The following is a 23,744-nucleotide window of genomic DNA, read 5'->3' as shown; positions in this document are numbered from 1 at the left end:
GACTGAGCCAGGGGGAGTTCAGAGGCCTCAGACAAGGGGCTTTTCCAGAAGATTAAATCTAGCTTAGCTTTCACCCAGGAGGCCTCCTCCAAGAGGAAGGGTCTCCTTGGAGGCTGGTTCCTTCAGAAAGGTCAAGGGAAAGGGGAGTCAGTTTTATAACTCACCATATGGTTGTTCAGGGAAGCAAACTGAAGTCCCATGGTAGAGCTCCACTAAGTCAAGTTCCACCACCAAAGTCCACCAAAAAGTTCCTCTCACAGGAAGTTAAGCTAAATATAAAGGCAGTTCTTTACATCGCTTCCTGTGTCTCACATGTACCAATGGTGGCTTAAACTTTTCTTTGGACAACCCAGTGGGTCAGTCAGTTGTTCTGATTTGTCACTTGCTAGCATGCTCAGGTCATAGACCATCCTCCCCCATAGTTAATCCTTAAGTGGGGGTGTATATATTTCTGGTTGCTAAAATTCTAAAGACTAAGCAGGGTGAAGTAAATCTAAAATTCACACATGGAAAAAATCACATAATTTCTTAGTTTTTTTTTCCAAAATGGAGAAACACTATTTCTCTGCTTACCTGAAAAAGTTGTTAAAAGGAAAGCATTTCCTAAAACTTAAGGATTATATAGATATAAGCTACTATTATTATTGGGCAAAATTTATCCTTTTTCTAGTGCTTAAACTGGGCTTTTGAAGCCCTATACTTCTGTCCCAGATTCCTTGAGGCCTTCTTTTCTTTTTGGCTGAATAACAATCCCCCTCTATTCTCCAAATTAGAATTTGTTCCTTGTGAAGTAATAAACCCCCAGATTGTTAGTTTAAATGAGTGATCAGTTGATTTGGGTAAATTAACTGTCGGGGAGCTTTCCCTTTAGACAGAGAACAAATGGCTGCTCTCTCTCCCTGGCCAAATCAGAATGGTGGGAAGATGCTGCAGTCTGTACCAGAATAGAGAACACCTCAGGAAGGAAGGAATAGACTTTTGGCTAGGAAGTTTTACTCAACCTAGCTTTCCTTTGGTGAACTCCTTTTTTGAACAGATCTGCCAGAGGGAGAAAAGTAATGTAAGACCCAGGGCTTGGCTTAACCTGGGCACGAGAAAGCTCTCCCTCCAAATAATACCTTCACCCACCAATCTCCCTTTACTCTTCTTTGTAAATTAATCTGACTGCTTGCCTAAAGTTTGAAGATGTTAATTAAAGGGGAACAAGGGTTGATGTTTGGGAAAGAGGGAAATAGGAGGTCCCTATTTGAAGATGATGATCAATAGTTCAAGTCTTTACAGCCCTGACTAAAAGCTGAGCTGGTTTGAGCCTCTCTGTCTACTGATGGACCTATTTTGGCTATCTATAATGAAGATTTCCAGGTTTAACTGGGACAAGGGATGATCTTCAGGCTTGACCCAGGGCCTCTCATGGTGACCCCTTTGAGATAATTGGCAGTTGGTCAAGTTTACATAGGTTTCCTCTCAGTTCAGAACAGCAGGATGATTCAGAGCTGATGGCTTCTCTGTAGAATTGGGAATAATGGATGCAGTCTCCAGAAGTCTCTATTGGAGCTCACGCTCTTTCAGAGTCCAAGACCAAACTCCCCACAAAGGTCCATTAGATTTCCCAATAGCCCCTTGCTTCAGAATTCTAAAGGAGCTTTGGCCTCTTGTCACTGTCCTCCGGCCTTCATGGCTTCTCTGTGTAAAATTCCATTCCTTCAATTGGTACTATTCACTTGTCATTTAATTACATTTTACACTATAACATTGCTTGCATTTTTATTTTCTTATTTATCTTTGTATGTGTATATGTCTTTTCTCTCCAAATAGTTGCCAATTCTGTAAGGGCAGGGATCTTTTTTTACCTCAAGTAGCATTTAGTAAAATGCTTGATTTGATCAGTGGGGGCAGCTAGGTGGTGTATTAGATAGAGCACTGGATTTGGAATCAGGAAGACTCATCTTTATGAGTTCAAATCTGTCATCAGATCACTTAGTGTGATCCTGGACAAGTCACTTAATCCTGTTTGTCTCAGTTCCTCATCTATAAAATGAGCTGGAGAAGGAAATGGCAAATCACTCCAGTGTCTCTGCCAAGAAAACCTCAAATAGGTTTTTATGGAGAAACATGACTGAAAAAATGACTGAACAACAACTTTTAAAAGACCTGGATTCATTTGTTGAATAAATGTGAAATTCCAAGGGAAGATCCTTTGAATTACATCCTTTTCAGTATGTTTTACCATTTCGTGTGTGATTTGTCCCATGTAAACCACTCAGTCATCAAAATAGCTTCCCAAAGCTCTTTCAGCTTTTTCTACAACTATCTTGTCTTATTTCTTTTATATTAAATAGAATCTGGAAACATTTCATGGAAAACAGACACATTTTAACATATACAATCCTGGGGGCAGCTGGGTAGCTCAGTGGATTGAGAGTCAGGCCTAGAGATGGGAGGTCCTAGGTTCAAATTTGGCCTCAGACACTTCCCAGCTGTATGATCCTGGGCAAGTCACTTGATCCCCATTGCCTAGCCCTTACCATTCTTCTGCCTAGGAACCAACACACAGTATTGATTCCAAGACAGAAGGTAAGGGTTTAAAAAACAAACACACAAATAAATACACAATCCTTTTTCTCTTGAATCTTTTGAATATTTCTAGCAAATGTTTTTGTAGTATCTGGATTATCAGGAAAATTGCCTTAACTTCTCTATGATTTAGCTGAAGCATTTATACTGGAATGATTATTAGAGTACAATTATCATCATGAAATGAATACTAATGCCTAAATATTGTCATCATCTTGGGCAAATGTGAATGAGCCAAGATCTGTACTATAGAGGAATTTCTGCATCAATAAGCTCCTAGACAATTGGTAGACATGAGTCACAGTGCCTTGAAACAAGTTGGTAGGACAAAGATACAGGAATTCTAGTTTCTTTTCATCACCTCTGATGAAGGTGATGTAGTATGCACTTCTGACTGAATATTATAGCCTGCTTTATACCACAGTAGAGGTGAAAATGATTTTTAGGGGCTAAATGGGATGAAGATACCTTTTTCACTGGGGACTTTATTTAAAGCTCTGGGTCTTCCTCAGAATGCAAAGGTCAAGAACATTTTGTTTTGTAATGGTGACAAATGTAAAATATATGGGATCAGGGTTCAGTTGGCAAAGTCAATTGCATATTATACAAGGGTTTTTATTCTGCTACTTCAGATTAAGTTGTATCTTCTTGACTAGTTTGAAATCAACCTATAAAGAAAGCAAGAATTGTTTGCAATTTTATTGAGCAGATAATGGAAGTTTTGTGAAAAGTAGCTGAAAATTTGGGACATTTGGAAAGATATCAAATTGTCATATCGACATAGTTTCTATCTAGAGAAGGGTGTCAGTTCAGCTCAACATTCTATTTCTGTTTGTGGTAGCAAGGGTTATTTTTGTGAAAAGATATAGTGGCCCTCACAATTGGCTTTAATCCAGAATTATAGATTTGTCATCTGCGAGTTTATGTCAACTTTATTTGAAGCTGTTTATATTTTTTAAATCCCTACTGGCTCTGAAGCTGGAGTTTCATAAGTTTATAGTCTACTGGGCAAAGGCAGTACTTCCTTTATGCTTCCATTTTTTCTATAATAGCATAACTATATCCCTGAGGGCAACCTAGAGGAAGATTTCATGTACAGGATTTAACTATACTTCTTATGGAATATACTTTTCCATTTGGGATTCCCAACTACCCAGAACTACCGTTCTTAAGGATTTCCTCTTTTTTTTCTAGCTTTTTTTCCCCAATGACTTTTGCCTGCAAAAATACTTAACAAATCTTTATGGATGAGGTGGTAAAAAGGAGAAAGCATAGAGGCTAAATTGGTTCTTTGTCTTCATCTTTACTCAGGCTATTTCTACTTTCAAATCTTTGATGCATATGGATTAAGGTCAGAAGAGCAGATAAATACTTAGAATGTGCTAGGTAGATAGGATTTTCTAGATTAAATCAAAAGAATAGATGGGAATGAGCTCTCTGGAGCTGGATGTCATTCTCCTATGACTTTTAGAGGAACAGAATGATGAGAATATAGAAACATTGGCTAAAATGAGTAAATTATTAAAAACAGCATTCTATTCGCTATACTACCCACTGACTTAAGGCATTCATTAAGATTATAAATTCCTTGAGGATAGGCATTGTCTTTTGCCTCTTTTGTATCCCCATTGCTTAGCATGATGCCTGGCACATAGCAGTCACTTAATAAATGTTTACTGGATTTAATTGCCTATTGGTAACCTTCAAAACTCAGCTCGTGCCACCCTTTGTGGGAGGCTTTTTTGATGCTCCCAGTTCCTAGCCACTTCTCTGCTGACTCCCTTGTATTTTGATTTGTATGGGTCTTGTATATAACTATATATGTACTTATTGTCTTCTCCATTAGAATGCCAGACCCTTGATAGTAGATTTACTTTTATCTTTGAATTCTCATCCCTTAGCACAGTTCCTGGTCCATAGCAGGTGCTTAATCAGTGCATGTTGATGGATAGATGGATGAACTCCAAATTTATTCAATTAAATTGGTCATTAGACAACAAATATGTCACAGGTTCACAGATGAAGATTTAAAAGGAACCTTAGAGATTATCTAGCCCAACTTCTTCATTCTGCAAATAAGGAAACTGAGGCTTGAAGAAATGACTGGCCCAAGAACAAAAAAGTAGTTAATGACAGAGGTGGAATATGAAGCAACATTCTCCAAATCTATGCTCTTAACACTGCAACTACTGGATTTGTATTTTATTCCATACATGGCTTGAAGTTAAAGCAAACTTTAAATTAACAAAAGCTTAGGAAAGAAAGATCTCCATATGCTAACTGCATGGCTAAATGTTGTTTTCAGGCATGTCTGATTCATCATAACCCCATTGGGGGTTCTCTAAGCAAAGTTATTAGAATGGTTTGCATTTTCCTTCCCAAGGTTCTCTTTCTAAGGAAAGAACCCTCTTTCCTTCCTTCTCTTTGCCCAGGGTCACATAGCTAGTAAGAGTTTGAGACTACAGAGATAAATCTTTCTGATGGCAAGACTGGTACTCTATCCACTTTACCACCTAGTTACCCATATGGCTAAATACTTGTCCTTTTTTTAAGTCAGTACTCTTGACTATGAATCAAATATTTCCTTCTGTTTAGTTTACAACTCTTAGTTGAGAGAGAAACATACAACCAACAGAAGAATCATGAACTTGTGATTATAAACAAATGGCATAAATACTTTAGGATAGTAAAAGTATCAACTCTCTCAGTATTTAGCTTCCCAAAATAAATCATTATTTCATGCAACAGTTGTAGCAATATGAGCTAAGGATTTGAGGCTTTTGAAAATGTCATCAAGATTAAAGTAAAAAACAAGACTATAAAACCCATATAATAGAGAATTTATATCAAGCAGATTACATTAAGGAAATTAAGTTTGAAACCTTAAATACAATGAACCTATACTATGAATGACTAAAATGCCCACTCACCAGCAGACTGAAAGATTATATGTCATGTGTCATAAACAATTATGCATTAACTTAAGGCAGTCCTTTTAAAAGTTCTGAGTAATAAGAAAGCCAAGACACAGTTAGCTTTTCAACTGAAATTAGCAATTTCGGTTCTAAATGACATCTAGCAGTCCCATAAGGCCCTAAGTGGCTGTTCCTCCCTGAACTCTACCTTTTGGAGGGAGGTTCTTAGTACTTTTGTGTCAAGGAACCCATTGGCAATCTGATGAAGTCTATGGATCCCTTTTCAGAATAATGTATTTAAATGAATAAAATTACACAGAACTAAAAAGGAAGATACTTATAGTGAAATGTAGTTATCAAAATATTTTTAAAAATAAGTTCACAGGTCCCACCTAGGTTGAGAATCCTTGTACCAAAATAATGGAAGAGATATGAAATAAGAATTTAAATTTCTTTAGAGTAAGGATTGTTTCATTTCTTAACTTTGTACCCCCAGTACCTACTATAGTTCCTAGCTTATAGTATGTTTATTAAATGCTTATTGATTGCTTTATTAAGAATATATATGGTATTTAAGTTTTGGTCATCTCACTTTCTAACCCATGTTTACATTGATATTTAATAGAATAAAATAAGTTATTTCATCTTATTTCAATAAGTAGCATTGAGTAAAGAACTTACAAAATGGCAATTATCAAAGCAGAAATTTATATGGAATTCTTAGAGTGTATTAATATTATTCAGTATTCAGATTTATTAGCCACTAACTGTGGGTGTCCTCTAAGATCTATCCAGAATCCTCTTCTTTTATTTCTATACTATCTTGCTTGGTGAGAGCAGAGCTATCTATATAGATATATGTATGGCTAGGTGCCATGGGTTCAATTATCATCTTTATTCAGATGATCCTTATTGAGCCCTAATTTCTCTGATGACCTCCAGTCTCATCTTGCCAATAACTTCTTAGACACCTTGAACTGTATGTCCCATTTTTTATACTTTGTTTTTGAAGGGTACCAATTATAAATAGTGGGGGGGGGGAAGATTTAGGTTTTATTAAAGTATTTCTGCAAAGTCATCAACCTCATTCTTTCTTCCAGTGTCACTGAAGTCATGGGAAGACCAAGGTTAAGATGATTGTAGTTAATCTGGGATATAATGGATGACCTTGGCATCTTTGAGGTTTGACCAAGCTTTGCTTCAGCTGTTTTCATGAAGCAAATTGTTCTCATCCATCTCTCCTGTTGGGAAAGTCGTCGCATGTTTGGGAGTAGACCTCCCTAAGTGGCTTATGGGTTTGAGACCTGTCAGTTACCCTCAATCTAGTTTAGCCCATCTGCCAAGTTTGGGTATATGGGGTGTGCAGGGAAGACTTAGCACCTCTGGTGTAAGGGCTTGCTAAGCACTTTCTAGGGCTGCTCAGTATCTACCTTTCACCCAATTTTCACCTGTGGCTCCAAGAAGCTATAGCATTCACAGCAGTCATACTCTAATAAAAGGATTATGTCCTTTAAATATACTCAAACTCACTATGTCCAAAACTGAACTCATATTTCCCCCCAAATCCTCCCCCTTTCTGAAATTCCCTTTTACTCTCAAGGATATCACTATCTTCTCAGTGTCATAATTTTAGTGTCATCTAAATTTCTTTGTTTGCACTCATCATGCACATCCAATTTGTTGCCAAGTCCTATTTTTTCTATTTTTACATCTCCTGAATGTCTTCCACTTGCACAGTTGCCAACCAGGTATAGGCCTCTATCACCTCATGCCTGGACTATTGCAATACCTTCTGATTTGTCTTCCAGTTCCTCACTCCAGAGCTAAAGTAATTTGGGTCACCCCTCCACTCTGGCTTTTAAAACTCTTTACAACTGAGTCCCAACTTATCGTTCCAGTCTCACTGGATATTACTCTTTTCTTTGTACCCAGAAATATTGGACTTATTACTGCCTCTCACCTGACACTCCATATCTCTTCTACATGCATTTTCACTGGCAATCTTCCATCCCTAGTATGTTCTTCCCTACCTCTACCTCCCAGTTCCTTTAAAGACAGCTCAAATTCTACCTTATTCAAGAGGCCTTTCCCAGTAGGGCCTTCTCTCTGAGATTACCTTCTTTTTGTACTGTAGCTCTCATCTATGTATGATTTTTTTGCAAGTTGTTTTCCCCTACAGAATATGAACTTATCAATGATGGTGGAGACCATCTTTTTGCTTTTGTTATTCCAGGGCTTGGCAAAGTACACAAGTAGGCTCTTAATAAATACTTGTTAACTTGACTTTTATTAACAACGTAATTCTATATGGAGGACAAGGAGTGCCGGTTTTATTTTGTTTTGTTCATTTTGTCCAAGTCATGACCCTGAAAAATTCTTTGAAAATATCTTTTCATTTTGTTCTATGTGCTAAATGCAGTTAGTTTGATAATGAAGCAAGGTTGCCATCTAGTGGGTAGATCTGAAAGATGTCAACTAAAAAAAAAATTAACTTCCAAATAAGATAAAAGAAAGTTTAAATAAAGCTAATTGTTAAGCACAAATTATAGGGCTTTTTATCTTCATGGACAGTGAAATGAGTGTTTTCAGGGACAGAAAAATCTTCCAGTAGACCTAAAAAGTTGGAGTTCTGCAAACATGTTTCTTCTCTACCTTTATTAATATATTTTAATTATAAGTTAATGTTTATATGACATGTAAAACATACAATGTATTATGAGGCATATTATTATACATCATATAAATATACAATGTTTATATTATAATTTAATATAATTAAATGTAACATATATTTTAAAACCCTTAATTCCTTGGTTATCCTATAGTACTGTAGAAAGAGCACTGATTTTGGAGACATGATCTGAATGTTTTTGAGTTCCAGTTCTAAAACCTACAGTGTGACCCTGGGCAAGTCCCCTACTCTGACATTGAATTTTCTTGTCTATAAAATAGGCAGTCAACAAGCATTTGCTATGCATTTACTTTGTAAAAGCACTCTTCAAGGAGCTAGGAATACAAATACAAACAAAAAGATATACAGTTTTTACCCTACATTCTAAAGAGGGAAAGGGGTGGGGGGGGGGGAGCAAGCATTTAGAAAACTGCAAATTCTAGGGCTGAGGTCATCTTCCAGGCTGAAGAGGTTCCTGTGTCTTGGTGAGAGGAAAAGTCAGGAGGAGTGAAATGTGAAAAATGAAGAGAGAAATAAGGATGACCATGCTTGTAATACCTACCTTGAAAAATATATGTATTTGATTGTATAACTAAGTTAGTCTTACTTTCATGGATTTGTTATGTTACCAGTTTGTTTTTTTCTACACCTATAACTTCTCATACTATACGTTTCTTGCTTTTTCCATAATTCTTCCACAGAGAATCTATCCCATAAAAATTCTATTTTTTGGATCAATAAATTAATTAATAAGTATTTATTAAATACCTGCTATGTGCCAGGTACTATGCTAAGCACTAGGGATACAAAGTCTGGCAAAAAAGGGAGTCCCTGCTCTGGAGCAGCTCACAGTCTAATGAAGGAAACACCATGAAAACAACCATGTACAACAAATAAAATCTACACAGGATAAATAGGAGAAAAATCAGTGGAGGGAGGAGTCTACTGGGAAAAACACAGAACCACTAAAATAGCCAGAAAATAATCAAATCTTTAATCAGGCAAGAGACAAGTTCTTAATATTCACCACACAGAGTCAAGCACTTAAAAGCCACACAAGCACTTAAAAGCCACTCTGGGAATAGTGTCTCTGGGAGAATGCACCCAAAGATGATTCCTCAAAGAGTGACAGAACTTGGGGTCTACCCTCTGGGGACCGAAGGAAGGGAAGTAAGATTGATTAGTTCTAATTAGCAAAAGGAAATCATGAGCTCAGGGCTTGATTAACAAGAAAGTACTAATGCTTTACACTGCATACAAAAAGATGTTTCCAGTTAGGAGCTGCACTATGAGGGAGGAATCTGAATACCAGCACAAAACTCAAGCTATTCATCTGTTACCTCCTTGCTCCCATTATAACACACCTCAAGTGTTTCTTACTGCTACATAGCATTCCTTTTATTCTGCACTAAATGTTTCCTTAGGGCAGCTAAACAACAACAAAATACTTTAAGGTGGTAAATACCTCCCATTGTGAATAGTTCAGACTTTCCACTTTTTTCTCAAAATGTCAATTCATATTTTATCCCAACCACCTAACAAGACCATAAAATGCAATTAAAAATACCTGCCTCCACTACATCCCCTTAAACCATGGAAGTGGAAGTGTTTTGTTGTTATTCAGTTGGGTTGTTTGCTTTAGTTATGTACTATTATTTCTAACCCCAGAAATTTGGGATTTCTGGCAGAGAACTGGAATGATTTCCTGATTCTTTCTTCAGTATATTTTACAGATAAGTAAACTGAGGCAAACATGGTAAAGTGACTTTCGGAAGGTTATCTAGCTAGTTAAGTGTCTGAGACCCAGTCTTGGACTCCATACCTGGCCATCTCTATTCACTGGGCCATCTAGCTGCCCCAAAGTATATTATTCTCTAATGCAATTTCCCTCCAAGCTGAATCTTTTTTATTTCAAGCTTCAAAAAAAAAAAATCTAACACTCTTAAAGAAACTTAAAATTATCTATGCAGGAACTCACTCTCTGTCAAAGGCAGAATAGCTGAAAATTTTAAAACTTGACTTAATGATCATTTCCTTCCTTGAAAAGTGAATGAGAGAAAGGGAATTGCTAACCTGGATGAAATTCTGGTCTTCAAGGAAGTACTGTCAACTTGGAAAAACACAGAGAAAACTAGTCAGAAAAAACCAAGTTGTTAATCAGGAAAGAGATAGGTCCAATAATCCAATCCACAGCTATCACAGACATTGAGATATATACATATATATATATATATATATAGTGAGTAAAGGACATCCAACTAACCCCAATTTCACAATACAAGTATGAGTGATTATCTGAGGCAGCAGCTTACTTCATGTTAGACTATGAAGAATTTTAGGAAATGCCCTTTGCTTGACCATAATAAAAGGATTTTTTGTTTTGACTAGTTTTGACCACCCAAGTTCCTCATGGCTCAGGGTGTCACGGGGTTATTCTTCATGGCACAAGATATCATGATGTTAGGTGGAAAGTCCTTGGCTATTTTGGGAGTCCTCTGTAGCCCCTTCACTTGATAGGTTAGCCTTAGGAAGAGCATGACTTTCTCAACTGACAAAGATGACAAAGATGTTTTACAACATGTTCTAACCCTGGTGACCCTGCCTCATTTCCAGAGAAATGAGTTGGTAGAGATCACCCCTGCTCCTGTCTAATTTTAATTCACCATTGAAAAATGTATGTTTTGAGTTGTATCAGTTCAGAAGGGACTGCATTGATAGGCTGTTGTTTGTACTTAAAGACTATACAAGTTGTGCCTAGGAACAAAGTATGTGTATGTGGGGTAGGGTATGTGCCTGGGAGATGTGGGGATGAAGGGTGGGGTGGGTGAGGAAGGTCTGGGATCCTATTTGTTGAAGGGGACAGGTTCCTTTAATTGTTATTGGCTCAGAACTCTCGGAGACTTTATTTACAGATTGGAGAATTTGGGGGTTAATGAAAAATGATCAAGAAGCATGGGAAGCTCTCAAGAATGAAACTGTGATGGTGTAAACAAGTTGTTCTGACAAGGAAACGAGAGAGTATCCATCTAGAGAGGAATGATGAAGATGTATTGACTTGTAGTTTGAAAAAAATGTGCATGAAATATGGAAGATGACAAAAAGAACAAATACAGGAAGACAAAAACAGGAGAATGGCCTAGTCTCCATGACACATTCTTAAGAACAATAAACCTTAGGAGTTGAAGCTTATGAAGAATACTAAGAAAAACAAAGAATGATGTTTAAAATTACATTAAGGCCAGCAGAAATATTAAAGGGAAAGGACTACTGTTGGAGTTGAAGATGATAGCAGTTAACAGAAAGGCAGAACTACTTAACCAATCAACTTAAATGCAAGATGTGTGGCTACACAGCCATCATTTCCTCCACAAATCTCTTCTTCCCCTATCCCTGACCATTTTCTTTTAAAATATTACTGATGTGGAAGAAACACACCCAAGTTTGTAGCACTGTCTCACTCCAAGAATGGGAGACTCAAACTGTGTTCAATCCAGAAGAAAATAATTTTATTTGAAGAAATAGCTTATGGTGGTATAATAGCCTGATAGCTGGTGGAATAGCCCTAAAGCTGATGAGTAAGTCCAGGATCTAATAAAGTAGCTACTTTGAACTTGATAATATGGAGTAGAAGCTCCACTATAGAGTGGCAGCTTTCACACATTGTGAAATATCTGTGGATCTTATATATTATATCTTATCTTTGGGAGAACTAGAGACAGAGCAATAGGATTGATTGGCTTTACAATGGTTACAAGGAAATGAGAAGTCCAAGACAGGGAGAGATGCTTTACAATGGATACTAAAGGATCCAGCCAAGGACTGGGCTACTTAGGAGAGGACTTTGATACAATGGGAGAAACTTCTAAGACAAAAAGTGTACTTAACATTTGATTATATCTATTAGTCTCACCTAAACTGGGATCATTAAGTACTTTAAGGTCTATTGTCCAGTCCGGAATAAAGTCTGTATGGGATTCCCCTTTTAAGGTAAGTTTCCAAGGGATAGGGATAAACTTGGAGTTCCTAAAAACACAGTTGACAGAATCAATACTAATATCAGCTCCATGGCTGAAAGGCAGTGATGGATAAGCAACTGGGAATAACTGTCTTCCCTAGGCCACACAGCTAGGAAGTGTCTGAGGTCATATTTGAAGTAAGGACCTTCTATCTTTAGGCCTGATTCTTGATCCATTGAGCCACCTAGCTGTCCCAGCAATCCAATTTTAAGTCTCTTCTTTACCTCTGGAATATCATATTCCAAGACTTAGTAGCTTGAGTCTAGTACCTTGGTATTTGAACTCCTTTCTGGCTGCTTGCAACACTTTCTTTTTTTGATCTGGAAGCTTTGGATTTTAGCTATGACATTCCTGGAAATTTTCAGGAGAGTTTGGAAGGTTTCCTAGGAGCTAGTACTGTTTCTTTCTGTAAGTAACTAGTGGATTCCTTTTGTTTCTATTTTGCCTTCTGTTTCCAATCAGTTTGGGCAATTTACATTTCTGATTTCATGACATTTGGTATCCATGATGGGTTTTTTTTTCATTGTTTTCAGAGAGATTCTTAAATTGTCTCTTCTTGTTCAGTTTTTCAGGTTAATTGTTTTTGATAGTATGTATCTTATTTTTTACATTTTAAACTTTTGTTTCAATATAGAATGTCCCCAAAGTCTTAATGTAGTTTATGACTTTTATACATTAAACTACACCAAATTTGAAATACCTTTCATTTTTAATTATCTAATGGAATCATTGAGTTTTTTATGGTTCATCCTAATATTCAGAGAATTCATTACTTGCATGTTTTCAACCATTTAAAGTTATTTATCTTTGATCCCTCCCCACCCCATCCCATAGCATTTCCCCCCATTTCTTTTCCTTAGGTATTCTTGTAGTTCTTGTTGCATAGCCATTTTTTTCCCCTTTGAGGCCCTGCTTATAGTTCTTCTGGAGTCCATATATCTTTATATAATTTGGTGTCTTCTATTATTCTCTTTTGTCTTTGATCTCCACCCTCAGTTCCCATTTTAAGATTTGTTTCAGGGCCAGGCTCAGGCCCCTTCCTCATTCTTGGAGGTGGTTGGATCCTTTTTGGTCTTGAATTTGATTTCTTTAGTTCTTGCCATAAGTTTCTACTTTCACTTGAGTGCTCAGAATTCTAGCTGGCTCCAGATTCCTTGTCAAGATCTATGTGGTTGACTGGATGTTCCCAGTCATAATGCTACTCAACACTACCATCCTTTTCCTTCCTCTAGTATTTCCCAGTTACCATTGTCTGTTATTCTGACTCTAGTTTCTGGTCTGGATGCTACCTCTTCTATGTCCCCTCGGGCCCTTTCCTGTTGTTGAGGTGGAATCTAGAAACTCCCAAACTTGTAAACTAGTAAGATCTGATGAATCCCAAGTTTAACCAGCTTTAAAGCTGGTTAACCAGACCTTAAAGCTGGTCCTTGTTCCCTGGAGAATCCACCCAGAAGGTAATCTCAGACTAGTAGTTTCAGACTGAACAAGAGACCTTAAGATATTTTAATGGGCTTAGCTAGATAGAGTTAACAGATTTCAATCAAATGCTAAAATATCCTTTTATCCCAGTAACTTATCCCATTGCATCAGGTATCCTTTCCCCAGATGACCCACACCAGGGCAGGGACCATTCTTTTAGTATCCATTGTAAGGTAGGCACCCTAGCATTTGCCTATGGTTTCTTTCCCAAGCTTGATGGTATCCTCTTTGTGTAGTTTGAGCACTCCCATTTCCTTGTAGCCATGGCAATATCAAATCAGTCATATTTCCCAATCCTTTGTTTGTTCCCCAAATTCTTTGTCCTTTGGAGTTGTCATCTAGCTGTGGCACTCCCAGGGGTCAGTGACCAGAACAACCAGAGTTTTGGGACTCTGCGTGGAGGTCTTGAGAAAAGCACTGAACCCCCTTTCCTTCATTAAAGAATGGGTTTTCTGACTATTTAATAGGTGTTTTTTTCCAGTTTAATTGTTCATGTCTTCTCCAAAAGTCCTTTTGCCTTTTTTTGCATCCCCTGCATTTAGCAGAGCTTGGTGCACATTGTATGTACTTAATAAATGTTTAATTAATTCGTCAGTGACCTCTAACTGTCCCTATTTTGGCTGCTGAAAGTGGAGGCAGCTCCAGCACTTGGGGCCCAGACAGCAGTCCCCTCATGGCTGGTGACTCTTGACGTTTAGCTTCCCAATTTCTAGACCTGGCATTGCAAAAATGTAAACTGGAGTCCCTTTCACTCTCTCTTTCTGGACTTCAATTGGAAATCTGCTTGGTGCCTGATCCGTTCTCCTTCTAAACACTTTCGGAGTACACTTTCGCTCCCCAAATTAGACACAGAAAACAAAATATCCGAGTTCTGGGGATCCAGTCCTGCCCCACCCGGACAGAGACTAAAAGGTAATAATCTTCTCTCCCAAGAGGGTAAGGAACATCCCTGAACTACATTTCCCAGAAGTCCCCACAGCGAGTCCTGGAAGACACACCTCTAACCTGGAGATGTATGATCGAAAGCCTGCCAGCTACACTTAAAGATTTCCTCACAACCCTGCAAGTTAAGTGACATTTCTTAATTTCCCGGAGGAAGAATTAGAGGCTTCAAAATGTTAACGGATTGCACAAATAATCAAATGTCACTTAACAAGAATTTCAACCTGGGTCTCATTAGGCATTACTCTTCCTACTACATCCGTCATGCTGAGAGAACCAAGCCTGGGCACCAAAGCCTGTTTTCATTCCCATTTCTCAGGAACCCGAGGTCTGTGGAGGAGGCCGAGCAGTGATGAAATTCTGATGAGTCGTTTCATCCGCCTAAGGAGCGATGCTTCCCAGGTAGGTTCCCGGGAGGACGCAAGAATGCAGTGTGAAGCCAGGACATGGGCGCCTCCTGCTGCCACCAATCGTTTTTTGTGCTAAGCTCTCGCCAATCTGACGCTCCGCTAATAGGCTCCTGTCACAACTTCCGGGCTTCGAAGGTCCTCATTCCGGAAGGGGACCTCGAGATCGGGAGGTGGTTAAGGCTAACGCCTGAGGATCGCGTGACCCTGGGTCAAGGTAGTCGCCATCCCTTGAACCTATTTATAGAGAAGGAAGAAGGAGAAAGACGCTGACAGCTGATCTGGGCCTAAACCGAGGGAAGGTGTAGCGGAGGAGCCTCAGGAAGGGGTCTCGGCTCCTTGGGAATCAGGCACGAGCCGAGGCAGCTGCATTTGCGGAAGTCTGAGGCTGGGTCGGAGGACCGTCGAGGAAGCGGCGGCTACTGGGTTGAGGTGGGGGCAGTCTCTGTCGCCGCTGCTACTGGCTCTTGTCGTCCTTATCTCGCTTCGTCTGGAGCGGACCTGGTAGCAGCAAGATGCCCTTATTCACGCCTAATCCTTTTGAGCAGGATGTTGGTGAGTCACCGGTGCAGGCTCCGGGTTATTAGGGCTGTTCCCCTGGAGACAGGATCGGGGTGAGAGGAAGGGGCGGCGGTGGTGCCGCTCTGGGGAGCTAAGGAAGGGCCTGATGGCCGCACCTCTCTGGACACTGGTTCCTCTACCACCCTGTCCCTCTTTCTCTGTGCCCCTTCCCTTTCTTCTTTGGAGTGAGGCGGGCTGTAAGCGAACGCTCTTCCCCTCCCCACTCCTGGGCTTCTCTTCCCTCTGCCCGAAGGAAGTGGCTAAAGTAGATATGGGGGTGTCAGTTGCCCCCGTGTCTGTAGTGCAGTACTAGCCCCCCGAGCCCACCTCTTGCCAGCCTATCTAAGGATATGATGCAGCAGTTTGAGGCGTACCCCCATAGGGCAGCCTGGTTCTTTCCGACCAGGTTTCTCCAGTCGTGGAATGAAAGCTTCTTTGACAACTTTTTACCCACTCCCTGACCCGGGTCCTGATCGAAGAACCTTAGTTCTTCTGCTGATCGTTCCTGTTCGTTCTGTACAAATACGGATAGAGAGCTGCCTTCTAGTCGCTTAAATAATATAGAATGAAGTAACAGATCTGGTGTCCTAGGATGGGGGTGGATTTTGTTAATAGGGTCTTGAGATCTTTGGCCTTCCCAAGATTACAGGTTCTAATAGAATGACATTAGATGGGGCTGGAACTAAATTGTTTTAAAGTACTAATGGAACAGCGGGGGAAAAAAAATTAAGTTCTCCGAACCTCTAAAATGACATCTTCACACAAGACACTCTATCTCCCAACTCTGTACATTTTCACTGGTTATCCCCACTGCCTGATATCCTCTTCCTCTTCATCTCTGCTCTCCCTGACTTCCTTCAAGACACTCCCCTAAAATTTAATCTCCTTCAAGAGGTCTTTCCCAGGTTTCATAAATGTCATTGTCTTTCCTATGAATAATTTATACGGTGTCTTATTCACACATAGTTTGCATGTTCTCCGTTCCCCTACCCCGTTAGATTTTGAACTTGAAGGCAAGGGCTGCTGTTTGCTTTTTTTTTGTGCACACTGGCACAGAGGAAGCTTCATAGATGCTTATTGACATGATTTGCTTACTAAAAACTATAGAAGGCTGTCAGTCTTGTAGTAAGGGGAATATGCCCTAAAATGAAGGAAAGCATACCCAAGCCATGGGAAATTTCATAATTATGCACTTGTTTTAGTAATTAAGATTTTCTTATTTGAAAACCAATAATTGTTTATAACCTGTAGCAACTATTTTACATTTGTAGTACTTTTTAGTTCTTTCCAGTTGTTTTCTTTATTATAACAATCCTGTGATATAGGATAAAATATTTCTCCATTTTGCATATGAGTAACAGGAGTGTAGAGATCCAGTGACTCATGCAGTGACACCTCACTGATTTGTGATAAAGCCAGTACTGTAATGGATCTCCTGATCCAAGTCAACTAGTATTGAAACCCTTTTATTTGTGTAATAAAAGGAATTCCAGATGTAGTCAGAGGAGCTCAGATATTGAGCTTGATACTTAGTACTTTGTGACTTTAGGAAAGTCTTTCTGGATCTCTGGGAAAAATTTTTTCTGTGCTTCAGTTTTGTTTGTTTGTTTTTTAATAAACCCTTACCTTTGGTCTTGGAATCAACACTGTATATTGGTTCCAAGGCAGAAGAGTGGTAAGAGCTAGGCAATGAGGGTTAAGTGACTTGTCCAGGGTCACACAGCTGGGAAGTGTCTGAGGTCAGATTTGAACCTAGGGCCTCCCATCTCTAGGCCTGGTTCTCAAGTCACTGAGGTACCCAGATGCCCCTTTGACTCCATGATCTTAATGGCATCTTTCTACTCTGATTCTATGTGTAAAATATTGTAACAGTACTTGTGATGACAAAGATGGAAAAAAAGCATATTCCCCGCTCTTAAGGAACTTTTAGGGGGGATAGGTACATAAAGAGAATCAGGGTAGAATTTGCTAAGTGGGAGGCAGCAGATTGAGACATTAAGAAATCTGAGGAAAAAATATCACTTCAGAGAAATGGCAATTCTTATGATGGGCCTTAAAGTTTGAGAATAATTTCACAGGTAGAAATATTATAGGAGGAATTTCTAGATAAGGGGATGAGAGTCTACAATGCATGAAAAATAAAGAGAGGGCAAGATGAGGAATGAATAATTTGCTGTCATTAGAATGTATGAAGTGAAGTAGAATGAAATGGAATCAGAAGACCTAGGTTCTAGTCTTACTTCTACATCATCTATATGACTATGGGCATATCAGTTAACATCTCTGCACCTAATTTTCCTCATCAGTAAAATGACCTGTAAAAGCCCTTCTTAGTTCAGTAGTGTTTAAGACTGGAAAATTAGGAGAGACTCTGATTTCAAGGAGAGGGCTAAGAAATATTACATAGTCAATAGGGCTTCTGGATAAATTAATAGAGAATTGTTCCAGTAGAAGATTGGGGATAGAAGTTTAAGAGTAAGTAGGATGGAAGCAGCTAGGTGGCACAATGGATAGTCAGGCCTGGAATAGGAGGACTGAGATTGGAATGTGGCCTCAGATACATCCTAGCTGTGTGAAGCTGGGCAGGTCACTTTAACCCTGATTGCCTAGCCCTTACTGTTCTTCTGTCTTAGAATTGATACTTAGAAGATAAGGTTAAAAAAAAAAAGAGTTCAATGGGATTTAAAGAAGTACAGGCAATAAAGGCAACATGAAATAGTGACTGTTACAGGGCTTAATTTGAGCAAGTGGGGTCAGGTGAAATTTAATTTTTCTTTTCAATAAATCAATATTTACTGAGTAGCAGATACTGTGCTAAGTGCTTGGAATATAAATACAAAAAAAAAGAGAGTCTGCCCTCAAGCAACTTACAAACCTATGAGGGAAAAGAACACAGAAAAAAAAAAGAAACTGAAAAGTAGGAATAGGGGAGGAGAAAGTACCCAACTTGGGGAAGAATATTGTAAAAGTCAGAGGAGTCCCAGAGTAGTATATACAACCAGGTGAGAAATGAGAGGTTCTGAGCTGAGCTCCCTCCTTAAATGGAGGTTTGGAGTTCATAGTCTCCCATCAGAGACACTGAGATTAGTGATGAGATGGGAGTACCAAGACTAAAGCCCAGATGCTTTACTTTTAGAAAGGGGGAAAATAACGTCTATTACATACTTCAAATCTAAAGTACCCTGAAAATGTTAACATTATAAATGTAAATTTGTATTATTAGGGAATGGAGATGAGGATATGAGAGTTCTCTATAGGGATGGCATCAGTCTTCTCAGTAGAGTAGGAAGGAAGCTGTGTTATCTTAAAACCCTTGTATCTTTTGTACATGGAGAGTGGGAGAAGATATTTAGCAATATAAATACATGAAGTTCCATAGCTACTTAATAAAAGAGAGTACTTAGCTAGTTCTTGTTCTCTACTTCATTTTAATTTAAAGCATATAAATGTAGCAAAGTAATTGAAATTATCCGGCTTTAACATTGCTTTTGTCATGTCTTTTAGGTTGTTTTAGAATATCAGAAAATATTCATAAATATCTTTTTAAATCAATTCTCTTTGGTTCAGTTACATAAAATTTTAATTTCTCCTTTGTGTTTTTATGACCATCTCTAATACCAATACTAGCTGACATATAAACTGCTGCCTTTTTCTTTAAAGTTATTTTCAAATCTTCCTTCAGAAAGGCTTCCCAGATTAATATGTAGTAATTTAGCGAGTAACATAATCATTTCATATCATTGTAACATCGGCTTACCTTTTTATATAATATAATATTAAGTACTAAAGATATCCCAATTTTACAAACAAGTAATGCTGTTAAAGTGCTTTGTAAACATTAAAGTGCTATGAAATGTCAGCTATTATTTCCCTTCCAGGATGCTGTGCCCAAGAATTCTGGCTGCCTTTGAAGAAAAATAATTGTCAGATATAAATTCCCAGCAGTTCTTCCCCTTTCTCCCTTTCAAAACACCTATCCCACATTTTCCCCCCATTTGCTTGCATTGAGTTTTGTTTTGTTTCTTTTTGCTACCCAGCTTCTATTCCCTTGCTTTTACTCAATTTGCTCCAGATAAACTTACTATTCTTTGCACATATATCCCCTTCTTTGAAGCCTTTGATAATTACTTGCATCCTAAACTTAGTCTTCAGCTGTAAATTGATACTTTCCTCTATCCTGCAAAATCTAGTTCATATTCTATTTGCACTTCAAAAATTTTGTGCCCACACAACTGGAGATTTTTATAAATTTGTCCATAACATTTGAAGGAGAGGAGGGTGCCAAATGTAGGATGTGTAAGGTATAATTTGATTATTGTCTTTATCTTCTGTTGATAAATATATTGATAATCTGGTTGGTGGTTGTTTAATTTCATCAAATGCATGAAACAGATAGTTAATAGCTATTGTATGCTGAGGATGATAGGTTTATAGCTCACTTTTACCAAAGAAACTAAATATATGCAATCATTCAAGCACCCTAAAAAACAACATGCCTTCATCCCCAAATTACTTAGTGGCTCCCTTGAAACTTTTAGTTTGTCTTATTTACTTAAAATGTCATCAAACAAAACAAGAACAGTAGTTTTGCCATAGATTTTAGGTAAATAATAAAAAATTTTTTAAATTAAAAAAAATCTTAATGTGAAATAGCTTTTCTTTAACATCAGACTTTAAAGTTAATAGAGGGGAAAATGGCTCTTTTAGCTTAATCAAATTTGAGGTGGCAAGAGTAGTATGTTTTATCAATGATTAGAAGTTCATACCATCCTCAGTAGGTTAGACAGAGGCAGCTGCATGACTCCTTTCCTATTATGCCTAAACAAGCTCAGAATCATCTTAGATGATGAACTGATGCAAGGTGGAATCAAGATGGCGGCATAGGAGCAGCAAAAGCCCAAACCACTCTGACAGTCCTTCCAAACCCAACAAGATGGAGTCACAGGGCTCCCCTGCCGAATACAACTTGAAAGGTAGGCAGAGAGTTGATTTCCATGGTATAAAGGGAAAATTGGGAACAAGACTGGGCTGCCCACCCCCCTCCCAATATACATACTGCTATGAGACCTATGATTAGACATGGGCTGACTTTGGGCTTACTGGTTGGGGGCTGCAACCACAAAGGAGCCTCTCAGACCCATTTCTTGATGTTCTGGGCTCTGAAGCTGGCAGGGAGGAATGAGGTGGGGGGCTGGACATCTTGGCCTCTGTAGCTGGATTTGGCCCTAGGGCAGGTTAGTTCTACCTGCTTAATCCCAGTATACCAGGGGAGCCAAGAGAAGATTGAAGACTCATCCTCAGGGCAGAGCAGCTCCAATAAACCAAGGGAGGGGTTAGTTTATAGTCCACAGGAGAAAAAAGAGAAAATGAGTAATCAACAGGAAAAGAAGGTAACCATGGAAAACTTCAATGGGGATAAAGATCAAAGAATAGAACCAACAGAGATCCAAGGAACTTCAAGCAAAACCTAAAAAAAAAATAAAAAAAACCAAAACCCTGGGAACTAGACTCAGGCTCTTGAAGAGCCCAAAAGGAATTTTAAAAAATCAAATAAGACAGGTTGAATAAAAATGAGAAAAAGACAAATTTAAAAAACAAAATAGGTTATCTGGAAAAGGAGGCGAATGAATCAAAGGAAGAAAACAGTGTCTTTTTAGCCGGAATTGACTTAACTAGGAAAAGAGGCAAAAAAGTTAAATACTGAAGCATCCTAGATAATAAAATAGACTATTTAAGGTATTACAGTATAGTAAGCATTGTGCTTTTTATTATATATAATGCAACTGTCTGACTTACTCAATGGCTATTAATTCTAACATTTTTTTCATCTTGATATCAAAACATTGCACATGTATAAATTATATCATCCCTCCTTCTGAGGTTTATAGCTTCTCCCATAATCACATACTCCACTTTGTTTTATTCCCTACATTACTGAAATGGTTTTGGTGTTCATTTATACACATCCCCTAGTTATTTAGTAATGCCATTTGAATTTCTCTCTCTTTACTGTTTCCAAATGTTCATCATATGTTGAATGGCCTGCTATATAGAAAAACTCTTGTTATGGCCTTCAGATAGTTTGGCATTAGCTGCAATTCCTTTGCTTTTCTGCATTCTTTTGTATCTAGTTTCACCTTGTCTACCTAGAATCTCCAGACCTTCCTTATGGTACTTAGTAGCATATTTTCTGGATTATAGTAACAGGATGTTTTTGTGGAGTGCTGTTGCTATCTACTTTGGAAGGATAATCGGATAGTTTTTCTTCAATATTTTTTGGGAAAAACTATCCTTAATTCATTTTTCCTTTACCAATACAGTAAGGTCTTTTTTTCTCAAACATTTACCTTCTGCTTTACAATTAATACAGGGTATTGGTTCCAAGGCAGAAGAATGGTAAGGGCTAGGCTATTAAGTGACTCACCAGGATCACACAGTTAGGAAGTGTTTGAGGAAATATTTGAAACCAGGATCTCTGGTCTCTAGACTGGGCTTTTAAATGTTCCCTAAGGTAAGGTCTTTAGCGAGTCATACCTAATAATAAGAAGGCCCATTAAAATGTCATACTTAGTTTCAGTTACCCTGAAGTAGTTTGTTGTAGGGTCTAATTGACAATTAAGATAGATACCTTTACTAGTCTTCATAGACATAATACAATAAAATGTTAGAAACTGCTAAAAAAAATTTTTGGACTTTTTATAAAACAATCCCTCTTTTCTCCCCTCCAGCCTACTACTTTATGTTCTTTCATAGCATAAAATTAAAAGGAGTTCTTGTTAGAAATGTCTAAGTCAAGTGATTTAAAAAATCCCTAATATGCTTTCAGGGGAACCATTCTCAACATTGCTGTTTTGAATTTAAATATTTAAATGCATTTTTAGAAATCTTTTCAAAGTTTGGATTACTTACATCTAAGCTTTCAGTAATTATTTAGTTTGAAGCAATTTACTTTGCTTTCAAATACCACAAGATGAGAAGGTCTGAACTAAATAATTTTCCACATTTTAATTAATTCTAGCTGTTTAGAGAGAAATTCTGTCATTTGTAATATTTTGCTATCTTACAAGTATTATAAAAATACAATTTATTTTGTGTGGTAGTGGCTGTATTAGGAGAGTTTAAATTATATTGAATTATATTGAATAGAATTGCCTTTAAAATAGATATTTAAACTGAGAAGGTTGGTAGTCTTAGCCAAAAAAGAAATTTTCATTATCCCCAGAAAATATTGCCCACTTGGAAATGGTCATCCACTGTTGCTGGTCAACACAAGTCTTCTCTTGCTCAGCTAATAAAACCAAGTTTCTCTTTTCTCATTCAGCTTTTGAGTGGCTTCATGGCAGAGGCTATTTATATGTGCAGGTGTCCAGAAAGTCTAATCACTATTATATTAGCTATTTTAGTTTTCTTGCTAATTTCCTGTTCTATATAGACTTTTCTCTCTTCATGTCATAGTCATTTGTTGGAGTTTGGAAGAGGGGAATCTTTTCCACTTAACCTCTGAATTGAACCTTCCCTCATAACAAAGATAATTATGCAAAAATACTCAAAACAGTGACAGAATATAACTATGTATAAAATGTTCTTCTTTTTGGTGAAGAAGGAGGTATGTTTTATGATCTTTTTTTCTGAGACCAACTTGGTATTTCAGTTATTCAGAGCCTGCCTTCCTTTTAAGCACTCTTTTTTACTAATATTATTGTAGCCACATATGTTGTTCTTTTAATTCTGCTTATTTTACTCTGCTTCTATTCAAAGAAATCCTCCATGTGTTTCTGAATTTTTCATATTTGTTAATTTATTTCTACACAACAATACTCCATGGTATTCTAATACTGTAGTTTTCATTAGACATCCATTGTATTTCCAGTTATTTGATATTAGAGTGACTGTTTTGATGAATATTCTAGTTATCCCTTAGACCTTTATTTCTGCCTTCGACTTCCTTGTGTATATGTGCCTAGTAATAGGATTGATTGGTTAAAGGTCGTGATGGTGGTTTAGGGAACTTTTCCTGAATAATTCCAATTCAATGCCCCAGAATTGTTGGTTCAGTTATAGTAGGTTTTCTTAAAGGTACAGTTCCTTTAAAAGAAAGGAAGGAAGGAAGAAATATAACTGTGCAAGCACTTTCCAATTCTTTTTTTTCCCCCCTGGGTTGTGTGGGGAAGAATTCTTT

The 23,744-nt window shown here is 37.9% G+C and overlaps 1 protein-coding gene across 2 annotated transcripts in view; it reads left to right on the top strand.

The window, feature by feature from the left end:
• Nucleotides 1–12,488: 12,488 nt before the first annotated feature.
• Nucleotides 12,489–23,744, top strand: part of STAM2 (signal transducing adaptor molecule 2) — a 51,274-nt gene continuing 40,018 nt past the window's right edge. For both annotated transcript variants that reach the window (XM_007494158.3, XM_001372675.5), the window contains exon 1: nt 12,489–15,559. In XM_007494158.3, coding sequence (XP_007494220.1) covers nt 15,520–15,559 — 40 coding nt within the window. In that variant the 5' untranslated portion in view covers nt 12,489–15,519. The remainder of the gene's footprint in view (nt 15,560–23,744) is intronic.

This window comes from Monodelphis domestica, chromosome 4, assembly GCF_027887165.1.
Source record: "Monodelphis domestica isolate mMonDom1 chromosome 4, mMonDom1.pri, whole genome shotgun sequence".
Lineage (NCBI taxonomy): Eukaryota > Metazoa > Chordata > Mammalia > Didelphimorphia > Didelphidae > Monodelphis > Monodelphis domestica.
The sequence above is the reverse complement of the archived record's forward strand: the minus strand, read 5'-3'. Positions and strand labels throughout refer to the sequence as shown.